The 21,284-nt window shown below is 49.4% G+C and overlaps 1 protein-coding gene across 10 annotated transcripts in view; it reads left to right on the top strand.

The window, feature by feature from the left end:
- TBX5 (T-box transcription factor 5) overlaps positions 1–18,431 on the top strand; it is a 41,504-nt gene extending 23,073 nt beyond the window's left edge. For 6 of the 10 annotated variants that reach the window (XM_084867350.1, XM_084867348.1, XM_084867351.1 and 3 more), the window contains exons 8-9: positions 8,431–8,657; positions 17,358–18,431. In XM_084867350.1, coding sequence (XP_084723476.1) covers positions 8,431–8,657; positions 17,358–17,935 — 805 coding nt within the window. In that variant the 3' untranslated portion in view covers positions 17,936–18,431. The remainder of the gene's footprint in view (positions 1–8,430; positions 8,658–17,357) is intronic. The other 4 variants (XM_084867353.1, XM_084867354.1, XM_084867352.1 and 1 more) reach the window with 1 other exon arrangement.
- Positions 18,432–21,284: the final 2,853 nt, after the last annotated feature.

Here is a 21,284-nt window from a genome sequence, read left to right as displayed (position 1 = left end):
TGACAGCCGCGGGGAGAAAAGCAGGAGGGGCGAGATTTCCTCCAAGTTCAACAATCGGAAGGAGGGCTGAGCGTGAACTTGAAGTCAGCCCACAGAAGTCACTCTTGGATTAGCTTGTCCAGCGCCCGGGCACTCACCCCACTACCTCTCCTCACCTAACTCCGTGTTTGGGAGAACACAGACGGCGCCTCAGTGACCTTCCAACGTTCATTTATAGTTTCTAGTTACCGAAGCAGCAAGTGCTTCGTATAAAAATGGGAGAGCACGAAGAAGAAAGGAAAATCATTTACAATATGCGCCAAGGTTATTCTGAAAGGTCCGTCTATGGCTTACAAAGCATCTAATCCTGAGATCCAGTATCCCCCAAATTGCAGTGCCCCTCCCTGGTGACAAAGGAGGTGACCGGAGAGGGTCCACAGAAGACAGGAGCGTCAGCCTGACCGCATAGACATTGCTTAGAGCGAGAGGAAGGCAGGCGGGAAGGAGAAGAGGAATTAACTTAAGGTTGATTATTTAAGGAAAAATATTAACTAAAAAGCAGTAGGGCTGATTGGGTGAACGTTGTCCAGATGCTATGAAAATGGCGGAAATTTGGGGAATGTACCTAAATGCTCATCTACTGAGAAAGGTGTGGGAGCTTCGCGCTGTTTGGAATGGTCTAGACCAGTGGTCGGCAAATCGCGGCTGGCGAGCCACATGCGGCTCTTTGGCCCCTTGAGTGTGGCGTTAGAACAACTTCAAATAGACTCACCCAGGCTGAAAACCGACTTCTGCGCATGGGCCATGAAGTTTCAATCGCACTGTACGTGCATGCCTGCACGTGGTATTTTGTGGAAGAGCCACACTCAAGGGGCCAAAGAGCCACATGTGCCTCGAGAGCCACAGTTTGCTGACCACTGGTCTAGACTCTGAGTGTTCATAGGACATGGCTTTCTTCCAACTGTGCTGCCCTGGAAGATGCGCTCAGACAATTGCTGAGGAGTCCAAGATGCCGGGACCAGTGGGGTGGGGGTGGGGGAGACGGGCGGGGACAAACAGACAGACATCTTTACGGAGAGATGGGCCCTAGGCCTTGTAGGGAGAAGGGGATTGGAATCCGTTGGGGAGAAGGGCTGTCTGGTTTGAGCAGAGGAGAAGTGGGCAGGGTCAAGAAGCCTTGGGGTGTGGAGTTGGGGTCAGATTCTAAAGATTTCTGCAAGCCACCTGGAGAGGCGCTGTGACAGGGTGCCACTGGGGTGCTAGAGGGAGAAGGGACCACGGGAGACAGCATCCACCTCTGCCGTCTACGCCCTCTTGCAGAAGGGGAAAATGAGGCAGAGACTCGTTCACTTACTCAGTTTCTGAGCTACTGATGTGTTACTCAGCTAGCATGCATTAAGTGCCTACTGTATGCCAGGCACTGGGCTGCAAAGCTGAATCAACACGCAAGGAACAGGACCCACAGATGAAAAGCAGGCTCTGGAGTTGGGTCCGGACTACCACATGGAGTTCCCTGACTCCCTGGGCCGCTAGGTCCTCACCTGAGAAATGGGGATAATGATGGAGCTCCCGCAGGGCTGCTGCGTGGGAGACATGCCGTGATGCATGTCCTGACTGCAATCCCTCCTCTAGAAGGAAGTCAGAGAGTGCCCGAGTGCTGTAACACGGCCCTGGCAGGCACGGGAGCCCTTGGCATGGTGTCTGCCCAGAGTGAAGCTGGACCGATGGGTCAGTGCCCTGTGAAGCCAGAGGCCAGGCTGGCATGCCCAGGTCACACGGCTGTCATGCAGAGGCTGGCTTCCTTAGGGGGAGCCGATCCCCCTTCCGCCCTCCTCCTCTCACAGCACACCCGGAGTGGGGACAAGCCTCTCGGCCTCGCACTGAGTCTGCAGGCCCTTCTGCCACACACTGTCCCTATGGGGCATCACTGGGGCCAGCAGATGGTGGCCATGCCCCACCTGGCCTTGGCGATGTCTTCAGAGCTCCTCACGGAGGGCTGAGGTTGCCTGTACGTCCTCAGTCTTCTTCTGGGCAGCTGCTGCTCTGGGAAAGTGGTCTCCGGAGTGGGGGGACCCTGAGGCTCCGCTGTGGCTCGCCTGGAGTTTGAGCCCCCGAACTAGAGAGCGGTTAGGAACACCTGGAGCCCCTGGTGCCCTGGCTAGACCGGTCCAGGGACATCCCTACACACCCGCATTGAAATGGACCATTCTCCCAGCCTCCAAGATGCTCACGCTCACCTCCTCCATCTTCTCCCTCTAGGGTGTGGCGTAAGCGGGGTCTCAGACCCCCTTTGAAAATGCAATGAAAGCAAGGGACTCTCCGAAAAACTCAATACCTAAGTACAAAAACCACTGAAAAATTTCCTGGGCTTCAGGGGACCCCTAAAAAGTGACGTCCTTCTGAGAGAGCCTTCCCACCTCCTCCAGCCCTTCCTTCCTGATCTTAAATTCACGCCCAGCTCCTCAGCTCAGACGGCTGCTTTTCAAAGGGCAGACTCAGTGCTCTTGTATCTCTTGCTTGTGGTTGAAGGTAACCCAAATGCCCCGTAATGAGGATGGGTTTCCAGGTCAGAGTTCCGGAGCGCGCTGTTCTCGGTGTTGCTGCACTGTTGACTAGCCATTGGCTCCCAAGGGCGGCGTGGGCTGATCTCAAACGAGAGAGGCATGCGTTTGGGAAGCAGAGCAGCCTCTGTCGTGAAACTGAGGTTTGTCCCGGGGCTCCATGTTGGCTCATGGCTGTCCCATCGAGGATGAGGATGCTCAGAACAGTCCTCTTCTCCTTTTCCAGTTATCTGCATCACTGTCTCCACCTTCTCCACCCCACCCCTGCCCAAACATACCTGCTCATCCATCCATCATCCATCCATCCATCATCCATCCATCCATCATTTATCCATCCATCATCCATCCATCCATCCATCCATCCATCCATCCATCCATCCATCATTTATCCATTCATCATCCATCCATCATCCATCCACCCATCCAACATCCATCCATCCATCCGTCCATCAGTTATCCATCTGTCCATCCATTATCCATCCACCCATTAATTCATCTATCCATCTATCCATTCATCCATCTTATTTCTTGATGCATCTCAAACCAAGTTGCAGACCTGCGTACTTCCCATCCCTATAGACTTCGGCATGCCCAGCATTAACTAGTAGGATTCCATTGTTGTTCACAATGCTTCACTTCAGGTGAAATTTGCACACAGTGAGCTGCAAAATCCTCACGTGCACCATTCACGTTCTGACAAGTGCACATACTTGTGCCTATACCCCCCAAGTCTCCGTCATCAGACAGCACCCCTACACCCCTGAACTTCCCTCACACCCCATCCCAGGGAATGCCTGCCTCCGTCTCCCCGCAGAAGCAGCCGGGGTTCTGAGTCTCTTTCATGTTGTAGGGTTCAGTGTAACTGGCATAAGGCTGCTTTTTCTTTGGAAACACCTGATGTCATGGTTGCACTCCAGAAGGCAAAGATCAGAGTCTCTGGGGGCGAGCTCAGGAGTTGGTATTTAAAAAAAAAATCCCAGGAGATTACAGGTATGCAGTCAAGTTTGAAACCCACTCCCCTGAAGAGATTTCCCGCATCTCAGCTCCTCCCCACTCTAAGCCCTGAGCCCTAAATGTCTGATACATGGGGGAGGAGGGCTGTTCATAGACCATTCAAAGCCCTTGCAAGATAAGAACTGCTTCAAAATACAGTAATGTGTGATTTATAAGGTGGTGTTTATTGAGCAGTGTGTCCCAAATATATGCCAAGCCTTTCTTTTTTTTCTCCCTCAGCTAAAAATATGTTTTTGTTGATTTTAGAGAGAGGAAGGAAGAGAGGGAGGGAGGGAGGAAGGGGGGGACAGAGTAAGAGAGAGAGAGAGAGAGAGAGAGAGAGAGAGAGAGAGAGAGACATTGATGTGAGAGAGAAACATTGATCCATTGCCTCTGGTACGCACCCCAACTGGGGACTGAATCCCAAACCTACTGAGAACCAAGTAACAGAACAAACGTAGACGGGAAGGAGAGCGTGATCATTATCAGCACGGAGCTAAGTCCAACCTGGTGGACCGTCCCGTTCCTCCCATGTCCACACATTACGTCAGAATAGCTTCCCCAAGCGCAGGAGAGTTAATAAATCGCGACAGCTGTGGCGGGCTTGTGGGCCCTTTTAATCGCAGACCGAGTGCTGGCCCGAGGAAGCCGGCTCCCCCCAGAACAGGAATGCCACAGTCGCTGGCCTTCCCGCTGCACTGCTTGTTTGAGAAAGGCTGCCAGACACTGAGTAAGCAGCGCAGGGCCCAGCACCACCGGCCCCGCGCTCGCCAGCAGCGGCCACCTGCTGCAGTGAAAGGGCCAATTCAGACGCTGCGGTGGAAGGTTCTCAGGGGCGTTCGTTAGCTGGCGGCACGCTGTGGGTGCAGCTTGGCCCTGGCTCTCAATATTCCCTTGTAACGTTTTACAACCCAGACCTGGCAACAATGGCGTCATTCATTGCACTCGCTCACGTGGAACAGAATGTGAGAGCCCGGGAGAGGCTGGTCTGCGGGCTCGACACCCAGAGTGAAAAGAGGTGCTCAGGACTCTCGGCGGGTGTCCTGGGAGCCCAGATTAGGCAGAGCGAGTTGGCAGGATGTAGGCGCAGCTGTTGGTACAGCCGAGAGCAGTGGGATTTGACGGTAAACTACTAGTTCCTGACACAGTAGGACCAGTAGATTGGCCGGGAGAACCTGACATTGCCCGGGTGTAGCCAGTCCCCAACTCTGGTGTCACCAGGAAGTCTTTATCACAGGAGGGTCGTGTTGCCCACGAGGTGGGTGTGAAGGCAGCAATTTCCTATTATCAAGACTTTAGAATAGCTGCCCCGGGCTGGAGCGCAGCTTTACGTCTTAGCTGTGTCATCTGGGGCAAGCTGCTGCACATCTCTGCAGCTTAATCTCTTTACCCTAAAGCAAGCATGTCAAACTCAGAGGCTATCACGGGCCAAATAGACAAGGTTTAAGTCTATGTGGGCCACAAAAAAAAAAGCAAAAGCTTCAATTTTTATAGAAAAGTAGGTTTATTTTACTAGAGACATGCTGAATACAAAGGACTGAAATAAATGAGTCACATCGTTAACATAAAATAGAACATTTTGATAAAGATTGTTTTTTCTTGAACATTAACTTACCAGACACTGAATGACTGCACAAATTAATAAGCGTAATGCAAATAAACCTATTTTTCTTGTTCTCCAAAAGGGAAATATTTCCTGTTTTGCACACCAAACAAATCAATACAAGACTATTGACGTGGCAATCGGCTGCTAAAATATTCGCTGCTATCATAGTATTAGTGGAGAAATGGTGTGCCTGTGAGTAAGGGGTAGGCTCAAAAAGGAAATGAATGATAGTAATCCATCATTGGGGAACATTGTGGTTTGTTATTAATAATTATGTATAACAGGATATTGCAAAAACTAAGTTACAAAATTATTAAAATGTTTCTCACACACTGTTATACTGGCTGGGCTGCAAAAATATTTGTTGTGGGCCGCATGTGGGCCGCAGGTCGGTCTCGAGTTTGACGTGCTTGCTCTAAAGTAAATCTAATCATACTGATGAAATGGAGCTCTTGTCAGGATCAAATGAGGGAAAGTATATAAGTCAACCAGTACAGTGGCTGGGACATTAGAAGACACTTACAGAACAACATGGATGATGAGGAAGATAAGGATGGTGGCAATGATGGTGATGGTGGTGGTGGTGGTGGTGGTGATGGTAATGATGGTGATGATGGTGATGATGATGATCATGGTGGTGGTGGTGGTGATTGTTGATGATGTGATGATGGTGATGGTGGTGGTGGTGGTGATGGTGGTGGTGATGATGGTGATGATGGTGGTGATGATGTGATGATGATGGTGGTGGTGATGGTGATGAAACACCAGCCCTCTGTTGCTGCCCTCCTTTCCAGAAACACAAGGCTTTTCTTTTTTTCTTTTCTTTTTTAAAAAAATATATTTTATTGATTTTTTACAGAGAGGAAGGGAGAGATATAGAGAGCTAGAAATGTTGACGAGAGAGAAACATCGACCAGCTGCCTCTTGCACATCCCCTACTGGGGATGTGCCCGCAGCCCAGGTACATGCCCTTGACCGGAATCGAACCTGGGACCTTTCAGTCCGCAGACCGAAGCTCTACCACTGAGCCAAACAGGTTTCGGCCAGAAACACAAGGCTTTTCAACTTTCACTTTAATCCTCTGTGCCCTGGATTCTTCAGTGATGCTGTGGAGGATATAATTTATCTCCTCATCACAAGGATTTGAGAGATTTGGCTGTATTGCTACTAATCATGTTCCTTTGACTGGCCCATTGATGAGCCCAGAGAAACTGCCCAAATGTTGTTTGGTGGCAGCATTTTCGTCCCTTTGCCTCTATCGGCTCGTCCCGATGGAGAAGTCTTCACCTTCACCTTTCTGGGCCTCTGTTTTGACACCTGTCAGATGGGCTTGCAGACATTGTATGCCAGGCACTGAGAGATGTGAGCGATGGGTGGCGGGAAGGATGTTTCAAGCTCGCTGGCGAGAAGCAAGCTGTGAGGGACAAGAGGTTATTGGGGTGAAATGGCTTTCCCATTTCTGTGCGTGTTAGTAATCAAAGGCAGGACTTGCCCTTCCCAGACAGTAATTTTGCACTTTGGCCAGAATGTAGAATTCCTCAGAGCCCATTGATACATTTTCTTGTAAACTCCCTCAGCCAATGTTTTTGGGAGGTATTTTCTTTAATTAAGAAAAACCCATCTCCATTAAGAACATAAAACTAAGAGAGATTCCCCTCCTCTTGGGGAGCTCCGACAGTCCAGTCCTTCTACTAAGCAGACCCAAATAGAATTGCCAGCAAGATTTGACAGGTTTTATGTTTTATTATTATTATAATTCTTTGTCTTCATTTTCCATGACGTAGCTGGAGCCACAAAGAGAGAACTATAAAGCTAATTTCATTCCTTTCAGCCTGCGGGCCCCAGGGAGAGATTCTGAGTGGTGTGGCTGTGCAGGACGGCTCCAGCTTTGGTTTGGGGATGGCACATGCCACGGGAAAACTGGGCTCGGAGACCCCCGGGTGTCCTGATGGTGTCTGGAGCCTCATGGAAACTTGGCAGACACTGTATGTCCCTGCCAGGCCACTCTGACGTGCTTCCACATGGCAAACAAAGGCAGGACCCAGAGTGGGCTGTTACACCCCTGAGGGGTGGGAGTGGTGAACTCCCAACCCCTGCTCCCCTAACAGCACATTGTGTTTTAAATATTGACAGGAGTAATTAGGAGACTGTCTATAAATCATTAAGGGGACTATTGGGTTAGGTGTCGGGTGCTCTCTTTATAGCTCTGTGGCCATGAGCAAGTTGCTTAACTCTCTCCGGGCCTCAGTTTCCTAATCTGGAAAATGGGGACAAGAACATCACCTACTTCCTACAGTCATGGAGAGGATAAAATAGGTCAATGAGCCATCCTTCAGAAATGTGTTAGGTGTAGTGTTTTCTTCCGTGTGAGGATTTCAGGTGCACTCTTCAATTTTAATGGGAAAGGATTTATTTTATCAGCATTACAGGAACCATAATTAGCATTGCAAGCCCATAATTTCACAGATATTGCTCAGAGTGAGGCTAAACTTATTTGGATGCAATTTTAATTTTAAAAAATGCACTCAATTAAACAAGAATTGGTTCGGGTCATGATAAAAAGCACGACCACGTTTGGGACTGACTGATACAGACTTCTCCTGGGGAAGGGATGCTGAACCTGTGTAGCGCCATGGCCCTCCCTGCCATCCTGGTGAACACTGTGGCTCAGTTCTCAGAATGATATGATTAAATGCATCAATAAAACGCACAGATCGCACAGGAAGCCAGTTCTATTAACAATGACAATAACAATGGTGGCTGTCGTTTGTTGAGCACTCGTGTGCCCATTATTATTCAGTTTTTCACGGGTATTAAGTCACTTCTCTCCACACCCCTCTGAGCTGGGGATCTGTATTCTATCCATTCAAAAATAAAGGCATGGAGAAGTGAAATATGAAGTCAGTGGTGACAAGTACTGCAGCTCAAAAGGAAATTCTAAGGCAGGAAGCAGCAAACTCTTCAGATTAGGGTAATTTAGGATCATTCCTGACTATCCTAGTGGTCAGCTACCATTCTTGACCCATTTACCTCTCTGTATACAGGTAGAACTATTCATAAACCTAATTGCCTACTGTAGAAAGCATGAAAAGTTAGTGCCCAAATATGTATATCCAAGACATACGATGTACTTGAGTATAATTAGATCATTTTGCTCATCAAAGACCCCTTTGTTTCTTATTGTGATTTTTCTGGTGGGGTCTTCGACCCGTGGTTCAGCCAGTGTGGGGAGAGAGGGGCCCACTGGAGCGGAGCACTGATCGATGCTATTTCCCATCTTCTCTCTTTCAGTAAAGAATATCCCGTGGTTCCCAGGAGCACAGTGAGACAGAAAGTGGCCTCCAACCACAGCCCTTTCAGCAGTGAGCCTCGTGCTCTCTCCACCTCATCCAACCTGGGGTCCCAGTACCAGTGTGAGAATGGTGTGTCCGGACCCTCCCAGGACCTCCTGCCCCCACCCAATCCGTACCCCCTGCCCCCGGAGCACGGCCAGATTTACCATTGCACCAAAAGGAAAGGTGAGTGGGCACCCCCTGCCCGATGTGCCTCTTTCTCTACTTCTTTCCCTTCCTTGGGGGGAAATAAGTATCCACAACTACATTTATTTCTTTAAAAAAATGCAAACAATACTAACATACATAGAGATTGCAAGAAATTAAAACCAGCCGAAACCGGTTTGGCTCAGTGGATAGAGCATCGGCCTGCGGACTGAAAGGTCCCGGGTTTGATTCCGGTCAAGGGCATGTACCTTGGTTGCGGGCACATCCCCAGTAAGGGGCGTGCAGGAGGCAGCTGATCGATGTCTCTTTCGCATTGATGTTTCTAACTCTCTAACCTCTACCTTCCTCTCTGTAAGAAATCAATAATATATTTTTTTTAAAAAAAAAGAAAAGAAATTAAAACCATACCAGCACACAGTTCTTCCCCCAATTCTAGCCCCTTCCTTGGGGAACACTTATTCCAAAGGTCCAGATCTTTTTTTACTCATTTACACACATGCACACACATAACTAAAAACAGTTTTGTTTTTATGTTTAGCAGTTGATATCCAATTGTATGTATTTTGCAAGTTGCATTTTTTGAAACTTCAGAATAGGTTGTAGCTGTGTGAGGCTGGAGTTGCCTCGTTTCTTTTAAGTGATGAAGCGGAAGTGCTGCCTCAGGAGGAGGAAGTGGGTTTCTGTTGCCTCTCGGCTAGCGGACAGGCGGGCAGCTGCCAGCGTCCCGGAGCATCGCGCGCCGTGCTGCTGGGGTGGGCCTCCCTGGTGTGCCTCTCAGTGCACCGGCCAGGCTTGCTCCCAGGGGGTCCTGAGCTCTCCTTTCCTCTCCAGACCAAAACCAGCACAGAGGGAACCAAAGAAAGCACAACTGACTTTCCTTCTTCTTTGCATCCCCTTTCCCCATGTACCGGGCACTCAGCATGTCCTTTGTCCAATAAGAATGGGTGACTCTTCCTCAGCCATTTGAACCCAAAGGGACCAGATTAAGGAAGGGAATCTCTGGTGGCCCGTTTACTTTGAGCCAGAATCGAAGCAGGTTATGTGTTGGTGTGGTTGAGCTCAGCGTGCTGGAACCATCGCTTGGTGCTGACTGTAGCCGGGACTGTGAGGACGGGGAAGGCGATGGGGCCACGGAAACGCAGGCTGGAGCCTCACCTCTCCCGCCAGCTTCCTGTGTGACCCCGGCAGGTCTCCCAGCTTTCTGCTTTGTAAATAGCGCTGTTTCCTAAAGCACCCTGTCCTGTGAGGGCCCAGGAAGTGGTAGCTGTGATGGTGTCAGTGGCAGGCATCCCTCCAGGAAGCGTGTGCTGCGGTAACTAGAAGGCCGCTCACCCAGGCGAAGGCTGGAGAAAACAGACACAGGGGAAGGGGCCATGGAGCCTCATGCTAATGCCCGTGGTTTGCAGAATCAGACAACTGGGAGGAATCTTACCATTGCCAGCTGCAAATTTTCATGCTTAGGAGCCTGTTACTTAATTCCTATAGGCCTCATTTATTTATTTTTTTAATCCTCACCTGAGGATTTTTTTCTCATTGATTTTTAGAGAGAGTGAAGAGGAGTGGGGAGAGAGAGAGAGAGAAACATCAATGTGAAAGCCACTGATTGCCTCCCACACCTGCCCGGACCAGGGCCGGGCTTCAAACCTGCAACTGAGGTATGTGCCCTGAACTGGGAATCAAACCCATGACCCTTTAGTCCACAGGCTGACGCTCCAACCACAGAGCCAAACAGGCCAGGACTCTTCTATGCCTCCTTTAAAAAAGGTCTGCACACAGGGCTGAGGCGGGACCTGTCTCGTAGGCTTGGTGTGACATGTCGTGCTGTCAGGCTGCTGTTAGCGCAGGGCTGACTCCACAGCTCAGGGCCGAGTCACTGTTTCGCTCGCACAGGCCCAGACCCCAGCCTCGAATTAGCTGTTGTATCGCAAAGCCCCAGCAGCCAGCACGATGCCTTTGGAAGTCCGGTGCCCGGTGCTGGGCCCTTTAAAAACACACACCTCAGTCATTAGAACCAATGCAAACGATGCTTTGGTGGCTTTCTCTGGAGCCGGGGTTACACGAGGAAACTGATGGGCTTGGCTCTGTGACATGTACTCATCTTGCATTTTGAAGGAGGGAAGAGCTGTGTTTGGTCCAAGCCCAGGCTGGGGAGCTGACTGGGGTGAGGCTGGGGGTTCGGATTTACCTGAAGCTCATCCAAGCTATAGGATCTCAAAGGCCTGAACAATATCACCCACCAGGCCTCCTGGCCCGACTCCCAGCAGGTCCGCTGCCGGATGGGCTGCAGACCAGATGCCTGCAGACATGTCTGCATCTTCAGGCATGAGCAGGGTGAAGTGTCTTACGGTGCAGGTTCCGGCCTGGAAACCCTATTTCCTATGACACCTAAGGGTGCCCTGCCTAGGTTCCAGACAGCGACCGTCTCAGTAACACTAGTAAGGAGGTGCTTCTATGAACCAATGCACAGGTGGGGAAACTGAGGCTCAGAAAGGTAAAACCACAGGCTGGCGGTTCTCCAAGGCGGAATTTGAACCCACGCCAGGTCTGCAGACTGCGCCTGGGCCCCCAACCACCGCGCTGTGGTGTCACCTTTGCTGATCGGCCACAACCTCAAAATGGCATCCTCTGCTGCAAGTTTGCTAGCGAGATTGGGTCAAGCGTGCTGATTAGGAGCTCAGCAGGTTTGAATTAGGGAGCTCTGCCTATTAAATTAAGGCCAGACCGAAAGAAGAGGAGGAAGAAGTTGCAAAGAATGAAGGCGCTTTTTTTCCGTCCAGTATTTATAACAGCATCCTTATAAGTGCATTCCTGGCCGGTGACCCGCTTTCGATCACGGGAGCCGTGGACTCTCAGGGGGGATCTGGCGGGATCCCCGCGGGAACGCATGTCAGCTTCCGGTGGAGGCCGGCGTTGGTGGCTGGTCCATTGCAAGACAGCGCCATAGCGGACACTTTCCCGCTGTGTAGCCCTGGGCAAGTTGCTTTGACTTTCTGAGCCTCAACTACCTTTTCTGCAAAATGGGGATAATAATAGTACCCACCCTGTGGGCTTGTTAGGGGATGAAATGAGATCCCCCACATAAAGCGCCCAGAACAGAACCTGACATAGCAAGTGCTCAATGAGCGTTAGCCGCCACCGTCCCGCCCTCACGCAGCTCACTCGTCCCAGGAGATCAGACACCAGGATGACATAATTATATGATGGTTTGGGAGAAATGGCGACCGGGTGCCGTAAAGGAGATACACAAAGTGCTATGACCATGAAGGGGTATCAGCCTAGGGGGGTCAGGGAAGAGTTTAGCTCTGAGGAGCTGGGTAGGAGAAGAGGGTGTTACTGAGTGTCAGGCACTCCCCCCCCCCTCGGGGAGTGAATGACAGGCTGGAACTCGGTGAGGGGAGGGCAGGGGCCAGCAGGGAGCCAGCCCTTGTGAGCCATTTGAAGGACTTCAGCTTTTATCCGAACACCAGCGGGCAGCCATTGGAGGGGTTTGAACTTAGTGTGACAGGACGTGGTTTGTTTGGAAGTGTCACTGGGCTGTGATGGGTGGGGCCAGAATGAGCGCCAGAGCTCAGGTGAGAGGCGGTGAGGGGCTCGGGAGTGAGCTGATGGTGGCTCAGACCAGGATGTGGGGAGAAGGGCGGGAGATGTAGGTGGAATCAGGATGCAGTGACAGGCTGGAGATAAGAAGGTGAAGAATTACCCCCTTTTCACGGGTGCAGAAACTGAGGCTCAGAGAGGTGGAGTAACCTGCCCAGTGTCACCCAGCTGGTAAGCGGCCCCGCCCCTCCAATCCATCCACACTGCGATCTACACACAGGGTTGCGTGGGACACACCCTGCAGGGCTCCCTTCACCTTTCCAGAAACCTCTGCCCTTCTCACCTCCCTCCGCCCCCAAAGGAAAGCTCCCAGAGACAGGGACATTCCAGCCAGGCGCTGTCTGTCCTGCCTGCCTGAGAGGACAAAAAGCAATTCATCATCAGCCTCCATTGTAAAGTGATAAGGAATCAGTGGAGGTTTCCTTCCAGTTTGGGATTCCCATTAAGTGATAACTCCATGGGTGGCTTTCCCCTGGCCCCGGCCTGCCCCGCGCACTATCTGACTTCCCCTCATTGTCTGCCTCCCTTCCAACGAGAGGCCGCGCTATGCAATGTCAGAGGGCCAGGCGGGCCGGAGGCTCCTAGTGTTTGGGCCCAGCTGTCTCCAAACTATCTGTCCCGATGGATGGAGCCGGGACGGTCTTTTATCACTGCCACTCAACCCAGCCAGGACCCCGGGGCCTGGGAGAGCACTTGTCTGCCTTCCTCCCCCCCCCCCCCCACCTTGATAGCCCCCCACCCCACTAACAACCCAAATAAACATTTCAGGCAAGCCGTTCACTGCACTGGGTCTTCAAAGGGAAGTCAGAGGAGCGAGGGGAAGGGGCATTGAATATAGTAAGTGATTTTGCAGGGTGCATTTTCTCAGGGTGATGTGCCTTTAAGAGCGATTTCACACGACTTTCTTCACTGGATCCTCCGTGCTCTTGGAGCCAGAGGACACGTCCTCGCCCATTCTGCGGGGCAAGCAGAGGACTAGGAGGAGGGCTAGGCTGCTGAGGTTAGTGCGGTGCGGGCAGATCTGGGCTGCATCATCAGGTTTACACTGATGGGCACTTACTTTGCGCTGGGCACTGTGCTGGTGCTCGGGAGAGGAGCAGGGTGGCAGAGCCCCGCCTCCATGAGATGTGTTCCACTGGGCGAGGCAGGTAAGCAAGTAAGTAAACCAGTGGCTTCACATAAGGGCTGAGTGAGATATGAGCTGGAGTATTTTGCTTCCTAATCAAGGATAGTCCTACAATAGCATTCCAGTCCTTTCTACTTTAAGCCAAGAGCTAAAATCCACCCACCCTTTTCCGTCCTTCCCTCTTTCCCTCCCTCCCATCTGAACAGGAGTTCCATGAAAGCTGCAAGGCTGAAAGACACTGTTAGGTGAGTCAAGCCTGGAGATAGCCCCACCTTAGAGTTGCTGAAGGTCACTCAGCCAGGCAGGGGCTGCTCACCACTCTACTCTGGGGCTCGGGCTGAACGAACTCAGTTGCCAAGGGAAATGGCCCATGTGGGATGGCGGCGATATCTGCTCAGTGGGGTTAGCAATTGGGAACGCAGCTGTTTCCCAGCTCCGGGATCCACCCTAATTCCTTCAGGTATTGGATGACCTCCACCAAGCCACCTGCCCAGCCTCCTAAGGGGGAAAAGCCAGTACGCCAGATATTTAGACAGATGAGATTTAAACACTTCCTGTATGTGCAAGCAAGCTAGACTGCTTATTAACAACGCCATTCCTGCATGGAATTCCTGCAATATTGCCATGTACAGTCAAAAACTGAGATTCAAATGGTCCCGGTGGTTCATCCAAGGTCACATAGCCAGCAAGAGCCAGAGACATAACTCTGTGCCCTAAAAGTCCGTGTTCTGGATTCATCATTAAAGCCACTTTGCCCAGAATCAGTAGCATCCAGACAAATGCAAGGGACCAGGTTCCCCCCGGTGCTGGGCAGTGATGGGTGAGCGGAATCCGGAAGAGCTTTCCTGCTCTCCGGGCACACAGCTGGGCTCAGGACCTCTCTTCCCGCACACCTTTCTGAGACCACGCTGTGGGCTCAGCTCAACTGGGACTTGACCCGAGACCACAGCCCCTCATCCCTATCACCCTGGAACAGGGGTCTTCAAACTACAGCCCGCAGGCCACATGCGGCCCGCAGAGGAGTCTGATCCGGTCCGCCAGGTTTTTTGGGCAGTGAGCGCAGCCGAGGTGTTACAGTAGGAATTAGTAGTTCATATAGTCCGGCCCTCCAGCTCTCTGAGGGACCGTGATGTGGCCCCCACTTTAAAAAGTTTGAGGACCCCTGCCCTGGAAGGTAAACATGGCTTGGCAGGGAGAGAGACCTTTTGCTGTGGATCGTTTGTGGTGGTTCCCAGGAAAAAGACAGAAACCAAAGCATAGCCCGAAGAAAGGAAGATGACATCCAAAGCATTTATCACAACCTGAAGCTTGGACGCTCGCTTCGGAATGTCTTTACTGTGCGGTGAGGTTCTAGAGGAATTTGAGAAGACTCGGGACCCGCTTTCATCAATGAGCCAATATCGAGCCTTCTTCGGACTCTGCAGCCGATCATTGGGGTATTAAAGACTGGAATGTGTAATTTTACGATTTTCCAAAATGGGCTCCAGCCCTTTCATATTATTCTATTATTCTTCCTTTTTTTTTCTTTTTTTTTTTTTTTTACTTGTAACAAACCTGGAAGCGGATCAGAAACTTGGGAATGGTTAGCTTGCCTTTTTTTTTTTTTCCCTCTTGCCAAGGGTACCCTGCAGCTGTACTTGCTATTATTGAAAAGGGGAACGCCCTGGTTAAATGGAAAACCCGAAGGTTCTGATTCCAGCACCAATGGAAACATCCAGATTTATGGGTCTGGGGGGGGTGGAAAGAAGAATGGAGGGAGGAAGTGACCAGGACAACAAAGTGGAGTGTGGCCGTATCTATAAGACACCAAAGAATGCCCAGTGGAAAGGTGGACAGTGTGGTCATCCTCTTCTGCATGTTTTCAACCTCTGGCTTGGAGTAGACAGACACCTGGAAGGGTGGCTGCCCTTTTCACTTTTTTGAGGACAAATCTTTGAGTGTCTATGATGCAAATAGAGGTGTAGGGTGGAACCCGGGCTCCGTACCTTGGCCAGAGAGCTGTTTTGTAACGCAGACCAAGGTCAAAGGATTTATGGTGGGACAGTGACTGACTTAGAGCTTCCTCTCTGAGGACCACCTCCTGATCATAGGTCAGCATCTGTCCTCACTGCTCAGGGGAGAATGGACAGGGGCCAAGGATGTGTACCAAGAATAGGGCTATGACCACCTTTGACCACTCCATCTCTAGCAGCTGGCACAGGTCTGGCACTTGGTAGGGCCCCATGAACACCTGTTGACTGACTAGGTGAATGGCGTTGGATATTGGAAATCTAGAGAGCCAGAAGCAAGTGTGGCAGACAGAGTCAGTCAGCCCTGGCTTTGACTCCAGCCTCTATCCTTCCCAGCTACATGACCTTGGGTGGGTCACTTCCCCAGGCAGGAGACACATGGAGGAATTATTATGAGATTAGAGTTAGGTCACCTAGTAAGTCCTCAATCAGTAAAAGCTATTATTCCCTCCCATCACGGAGTCTGTGTCCTGCCCTTACGTCATCCACCATCACAGTGAGTGGAAGGTTGTCCCAGTATTTTATTTTTCTTCACCAACCCCCTTAAAGACAGAAATATTTCTTAACTCTTATTGATTAGAAAGCAATTGGAAGACAGGAAAGACAATCTCCAGCATGAGGGTATAAATCCAGCTTAAGGATGAAGCTGGGTTGAGGTTTACACTTGAGTAGAAATTCCTCAGTTCTGCTTCCCCTGAAAGAAACACCTGCGGGTGTGTTATTATACATCGGGTCTGCCACGAGACTGACTGGTGCCCTTGAAGATGACTCATCGCATTTAATTCTTCGCCATCCAGTGGAGGAAGTATTCTGACTCTGACTCAGAGATGGTGAAAATTAGCCTGAAATGCTGGTGTCCCACATATATGAAGTGGAAGAGCCATATTCAAACCCAGACACATCTAGACTTCTTGTTGGAGTCTGGATTTAGGGAGTCTTTGAGGCCCTGGAAGTTGTGTGTGTACCCCATTCTCCAAGCTTTGTGTTTCAGTGTATTTTTCTAGGATAGAGCTCAACACTTTTGTTAGTTCCCAAAAAGGTCCATGACCTTGAAGTGGTCAGAACCATCCCCACTCGCCACACTAGGGAATACTAGTGAACAAAGTGGCTTGCTTAGCAGCAGAACAGTCACACATTAATTTGTACCAACTCAGCAGATATTGACGAGGCACTTGCTATAAGGCTTCAGGAAAGGATTTGGAAATTAATTTATTCGAGCTCCCATCCATTTGTCCACTTGCCCATCCACCCCTCCATCCATCGCACAAATGTTTATTGCGTGTCATTTCTGTACTGCATGGTATTAGCAGAGATTTCAGAGATAGATTACTTGGATTCTGATCCTAGTTGCCCTGCTACTAAGCCACGTGAGACCTTGGCAAGTTTGTCAACCTCTCTGTGTCTCCTTTCTCACCTCTGGAGAATGCGGGTAGAAAAGAATCCGTCTCATAGGGCTTACGAAAGAAAATTTCATCTTTTGTGAAGATGAAATGGGTCGTCTCATGGAGAGTACCTCAAACACTCCATGTGCTGTTTCTACTGTCAGTGTGCTGACTTTATTATTATTTTTGTTACTAGGTGTGAACTGGTGCTGGAAATGCCCTGCCTTTGTGGAATTTACAAGCCAGGGAGGGAAGATAATACATAACTATAATTCTTATTTATTGAGTGTGTCCTTGTACCAAGTTCTGGACTAATACACATTCTCCCATTTCATTCTCAACAATTCCCTTTGTTGAAAAATGCCATTATTAATCTTTATGCTTTGCAGATGAAGACAATGAGTTCAGAAAGGTCTGACTTTGCTTAGAACGTCACAGCCCAAGATCCTCCCCATGACAGTCCACCCCTTTGTATCAGAATGGAGGCCTGGGCTTACAGTCTTAAGAGACTTGATTCTTCAGGCTTTCAGCCAAATGGCTGTCTCTGCCTTGAGTTGTGGGGTGGCTGGTCCCGGCCTCATGGGTTTCTCTCCTCCTGTCTTAGCAGATGAAGAATGCTCCACAGCAGACCATCCCTACAAGAAGCCCTACATGGAGACATCGCCCAGCGAAGAAGACCCGTTCTATCGCCCCAGCTACCCCCAACAGCAGGGCCTGAGTGCCTCCTACAGGACAGAGTCAGCCCAGCGGCAGGCCTGCATGTATGCCAGCTCCGCGCCGCCCAGTGAGCCTGTGCCCAGCCTGGAGGACATCAGCTGCAACACGTGGCCCAGCATGCCTTCCTACAGCAGCTGCACGGTCACCACCGTGCAGCCCATGGACAGGCTACCCTACCAACACTTCTCGGCTCACTTCACTTCGGGGCCTCTGGTCCCCCGGCTGGCTGGCATCGCCAACCACGGCTCCCCCCAGCTCGGGGAGGGGATGTTCCAGCACCAGACCTCCGTGGCCCACCAGCCTGTGGTCAGGCAGTGTGGGCCTCAGACTGGCCTGCAGTCCCCTGGCGGCCTGCAACCATCCGAGTTCCTCTACTCCCATGGCGTGCCAAGGACCCTGTCCCCACACCAGTACCATTCGGTGCATGGGGTTGGCATGGTGCCAGAGTGGAGCGAGAATAGCTAAAGCGAGGCCTGCTTCCTAATAGACATTTGCTAGAGAGAGAGGAGAGAGAGAGAGAGCAGGAGAGAGACAATAGAGAGAGAGAGCAGGAGAGAGACAGTAGCCAAGAGAACCCCACGGACAAGGTTTTTCATTTCACCCCACATTTACGCCTGCGCTTGAGACCCCCCTCCCCCAGACTCTGATCTAATCAGTAGCCTGAAATCACAGTTCAAAAAATGTGACTTTGTCGTTTCGTCCCAAAACTTAAAAAAAAAAAAGAAAAAAAAAAAAAGAACAACAACAAAAAATGAGTCCCATTCCCACCACAACCACCACACTCGTCCAGGGGCCACATTCACACCACCTCCGGAGGGCCTCCCAGATTCCTTCTTTTGGTCTCCAGCAAGTCTTGCCTCATCGAGTGTGTTATCCTAATGCAGAGTTGGAGTCTTTTCCTGTCTTGCTGTTAATGTTGACATTGTTATATAATAAATAATAATATATTTTTTTCTTTCAATTTTCTTAATGGGACCCAGTCCCTTACTTTGGGGGAGGTCTGAGGCAAGTTCAAAGTATGTAGCCGAGGAGTTCTCTTCCTCGAAGCCACCCCTAAAACCAAAATTCGCCACCCTCTCCTTGACTAAGAAATGACCTACCTCTGCCATGGGATGTTTTTGAAAAGGTCCCCTCTGTCCCCAGCTTTTTCTGATTGTGTCCTGCCTTCCCCGTCACCAAGGAGCCCAGTTTGCCTCCTAGGGGGGGGGTCAGGATAACCTTGGGCTCCACCTGGCATCATATCTCACTCAGCGTTCCTGTCTTCCCAGCCATCTGTTGCTAAAACGTGGCCTATAGCATCCCCGCCGGAAAGCTTGCTTTGAAAAACTTAAAGAGCCCTGGGTTACACGCAGGCAGAACTGTGATAAGCAAAGGGCAAGCTCCGTGCTGACAAGCGTGGCGAGAAAGCCAAAGTCAATATTCTTCCGGCTACGGAACAAAGCCAGCCCCCAGCCTGCAAACCTCCCGACAGTCCAACTGGACGCCAAAGCCGAAGCCACGACTTCTAAAGAAGAGGCAACACGTGCTCATCGGTCATTCTCTCCGACTGAATCGCCCCAATGCCGACACCAAACTGTGGTTATGGAAAGCAGAAAACAGTGTTTAAAAAAAGTGTGTAAGTAAAGCGTTATTGCAGGGTTCTTCAGATGTAATATTTTACTGGTACTATTTATTTATAAATAGGAGTTCTAATTAAGTAATAACATGAAATCCAGCATGGGAGCTGGTCAAGAGCTTTTAATTTTATTGATACTCAAAAACCAAGTTTGCGTTCTTTTTTTTTTTCTTCCTCCTCTCTTTCCAATGTGCTTTGCTTTCTTGATTTAAAAAAAAAATTCTTTTTTTTTTTTTAACTGACCCTAATAAAAAGAACAGGGTAATATGTGAGGCTGAGTATGTCCATGTCCGTGCGAGTGTGTGAGTGTGTTTGTACGTGCGTGTCTTCAAGCAATTTTGTCTTTTTATGTTGTTAAGGGAGGGGGGAGGGGAGAATTAAGTACTCGTTTCGTATATTTGTGTGCCAATTAATGCCTAATAAATACCATGTGCTTAAAAAGTACAAGGGACTTGAACACCCATTTTTATTTTATTTTTTTGTTCTTTTTACTGATGGGATAGAAGGAAACTAGGTAGAGGAAGGAAGAAGGAGTTGTCTTTCAGAGGCTTTTTTTGCCCCATCTGCTCTCTCTTGCTTGTTTCAAGCTATTTAGAACCTTGCACTTGAGCGTGATAGAGCCGAATATGTCTACCCACTGGCCCGCAGCCCTGGAGGGGAGGCATTTGCTTGCACCGAATGTGTGTCAGCATTGGAAAAGAAAAACCACCAGGAATTCCAACTGACCAAGAAATGAACCGGTCATGCTATAGGGAACACCCAACACCTGGCCTTCTGAAGGATCTCTTTCTCTGAATTAATTTCCGGAACCAAGTATTTGGGAGGTCCCAAAGCATGCGACTTTATGGACCATCAATGGATATTTACTTAAAACCCACAAATTTAGGATTAGCGAGTTGGTCCTATGTAACACATACAGGGCAGAACAGAGCAGCAAATGGGTGAGTGAATTAGTTATGCAAATGGTTTTGAAAATCCCTATTAGGAATGTCACATCTCCTTAAAACAGAAATAACTAGCATGTTGACTACAAATTATTCATTGAATCAGATCCCCTGGGATTTTTCCTGAGTAGAAGAATCCCAAAGAAGTGTGAATTTATTATAAAGAAATGACATTGGGCTTTGTTCCAAATAAATGGAGAAACTAGTTCAATGGCCTGTGTGTCCCCACAGAGCACTAGAGTGTGGGACTCCAAGTGATGGGGCAGTAGGATCACCAGAACTTCCAGAGATTCAGGTTATTAGTCTTCTTGAGCTCGGAGGTGGGGACACCCCAAGATCACACAGCTGGAGTGTGGCAAAGCTCAGCATGCAACCTACGCTTGTCTAAGCCTTGCTTCCTCCTTCACTAAAAGGCGCCATTCCCCCAGCTTCCAAGGACTGTTGAGAGGGGACAGAATATGTATGGAAATGCCCAGTTAAGCAACTAACACAGTAGATGCTCAATACATGCTTAAGAGGCTTTCATCAATGGAATGCAAGTTAAAAATAGTTTTTATTCACTGGCTTAGCAAATGTATATATTAAAAACAATGATACCTATTGCTAAGGAGGAAGTAGGACATCTCGTAGACGGCTGATTGGAATAAAAATAGATAAGCCTTTTGGGAGGAGAGTTTGGCAAAATATATGAAGAGCCTTAAAATCGTGCCAATCATTTAATTTGGTAATTGCACTTTGGAGAATGGTCCGATGGAAATAATCAGGGCTGTGCACAGGATTTCTTCTCTGAGACGTTCCTCATGAATTTTTTAATCATAAAAACTGGAGACAGCCTTAGTATCTAATCGATATGAGGTTGGTTTAAATAGATTAGCGTATGCCTGTATGATGGCATACCACATGGCCATTGAAAACCCATTTGTGAGGATGATTTAAGAAGATATTAAGGATACACTGTAAACAAAGAAGCCAGTTAAAGTAGCTTCTCACTTTTATCAAATACACCTGCATTCTTCACTCTTGGGGGGGGGGGGGTGTGGAAACACCCAGTTAGAATGTATAATCGATAACAACAGTGGTGGCAGAACTGAGTTTTTAAGTTTCTTTATTTTACTGGGTAATTTCATATATATATTTGTGTGTGTGATGATGAAGGTGAATTATCTTTGCGATTAGAAATAGAAATAGTAAGACAAACTAGTTCATTTGTTGGTCAGTGGTCAAATGGGGTCTCTGAGGAAGGCGCACACCTGTT

This window comes from Pipistrellus hanaki (assembly GCF_964339955.1).
Source record: "Pipistrellus hanaki genome assembly, chromosome: 19".
In the NCBI taxonomy this organism is placed as follows: Eukaryota; Metazoa; Chordata; class Mammalia; order Chiroptera; family Vespertilionidae; genus Pipistrellus; species Pipistrellus hanaki.
This window is presented reverse-complemented; position numbering and strand designations above follow the sequence as displayed.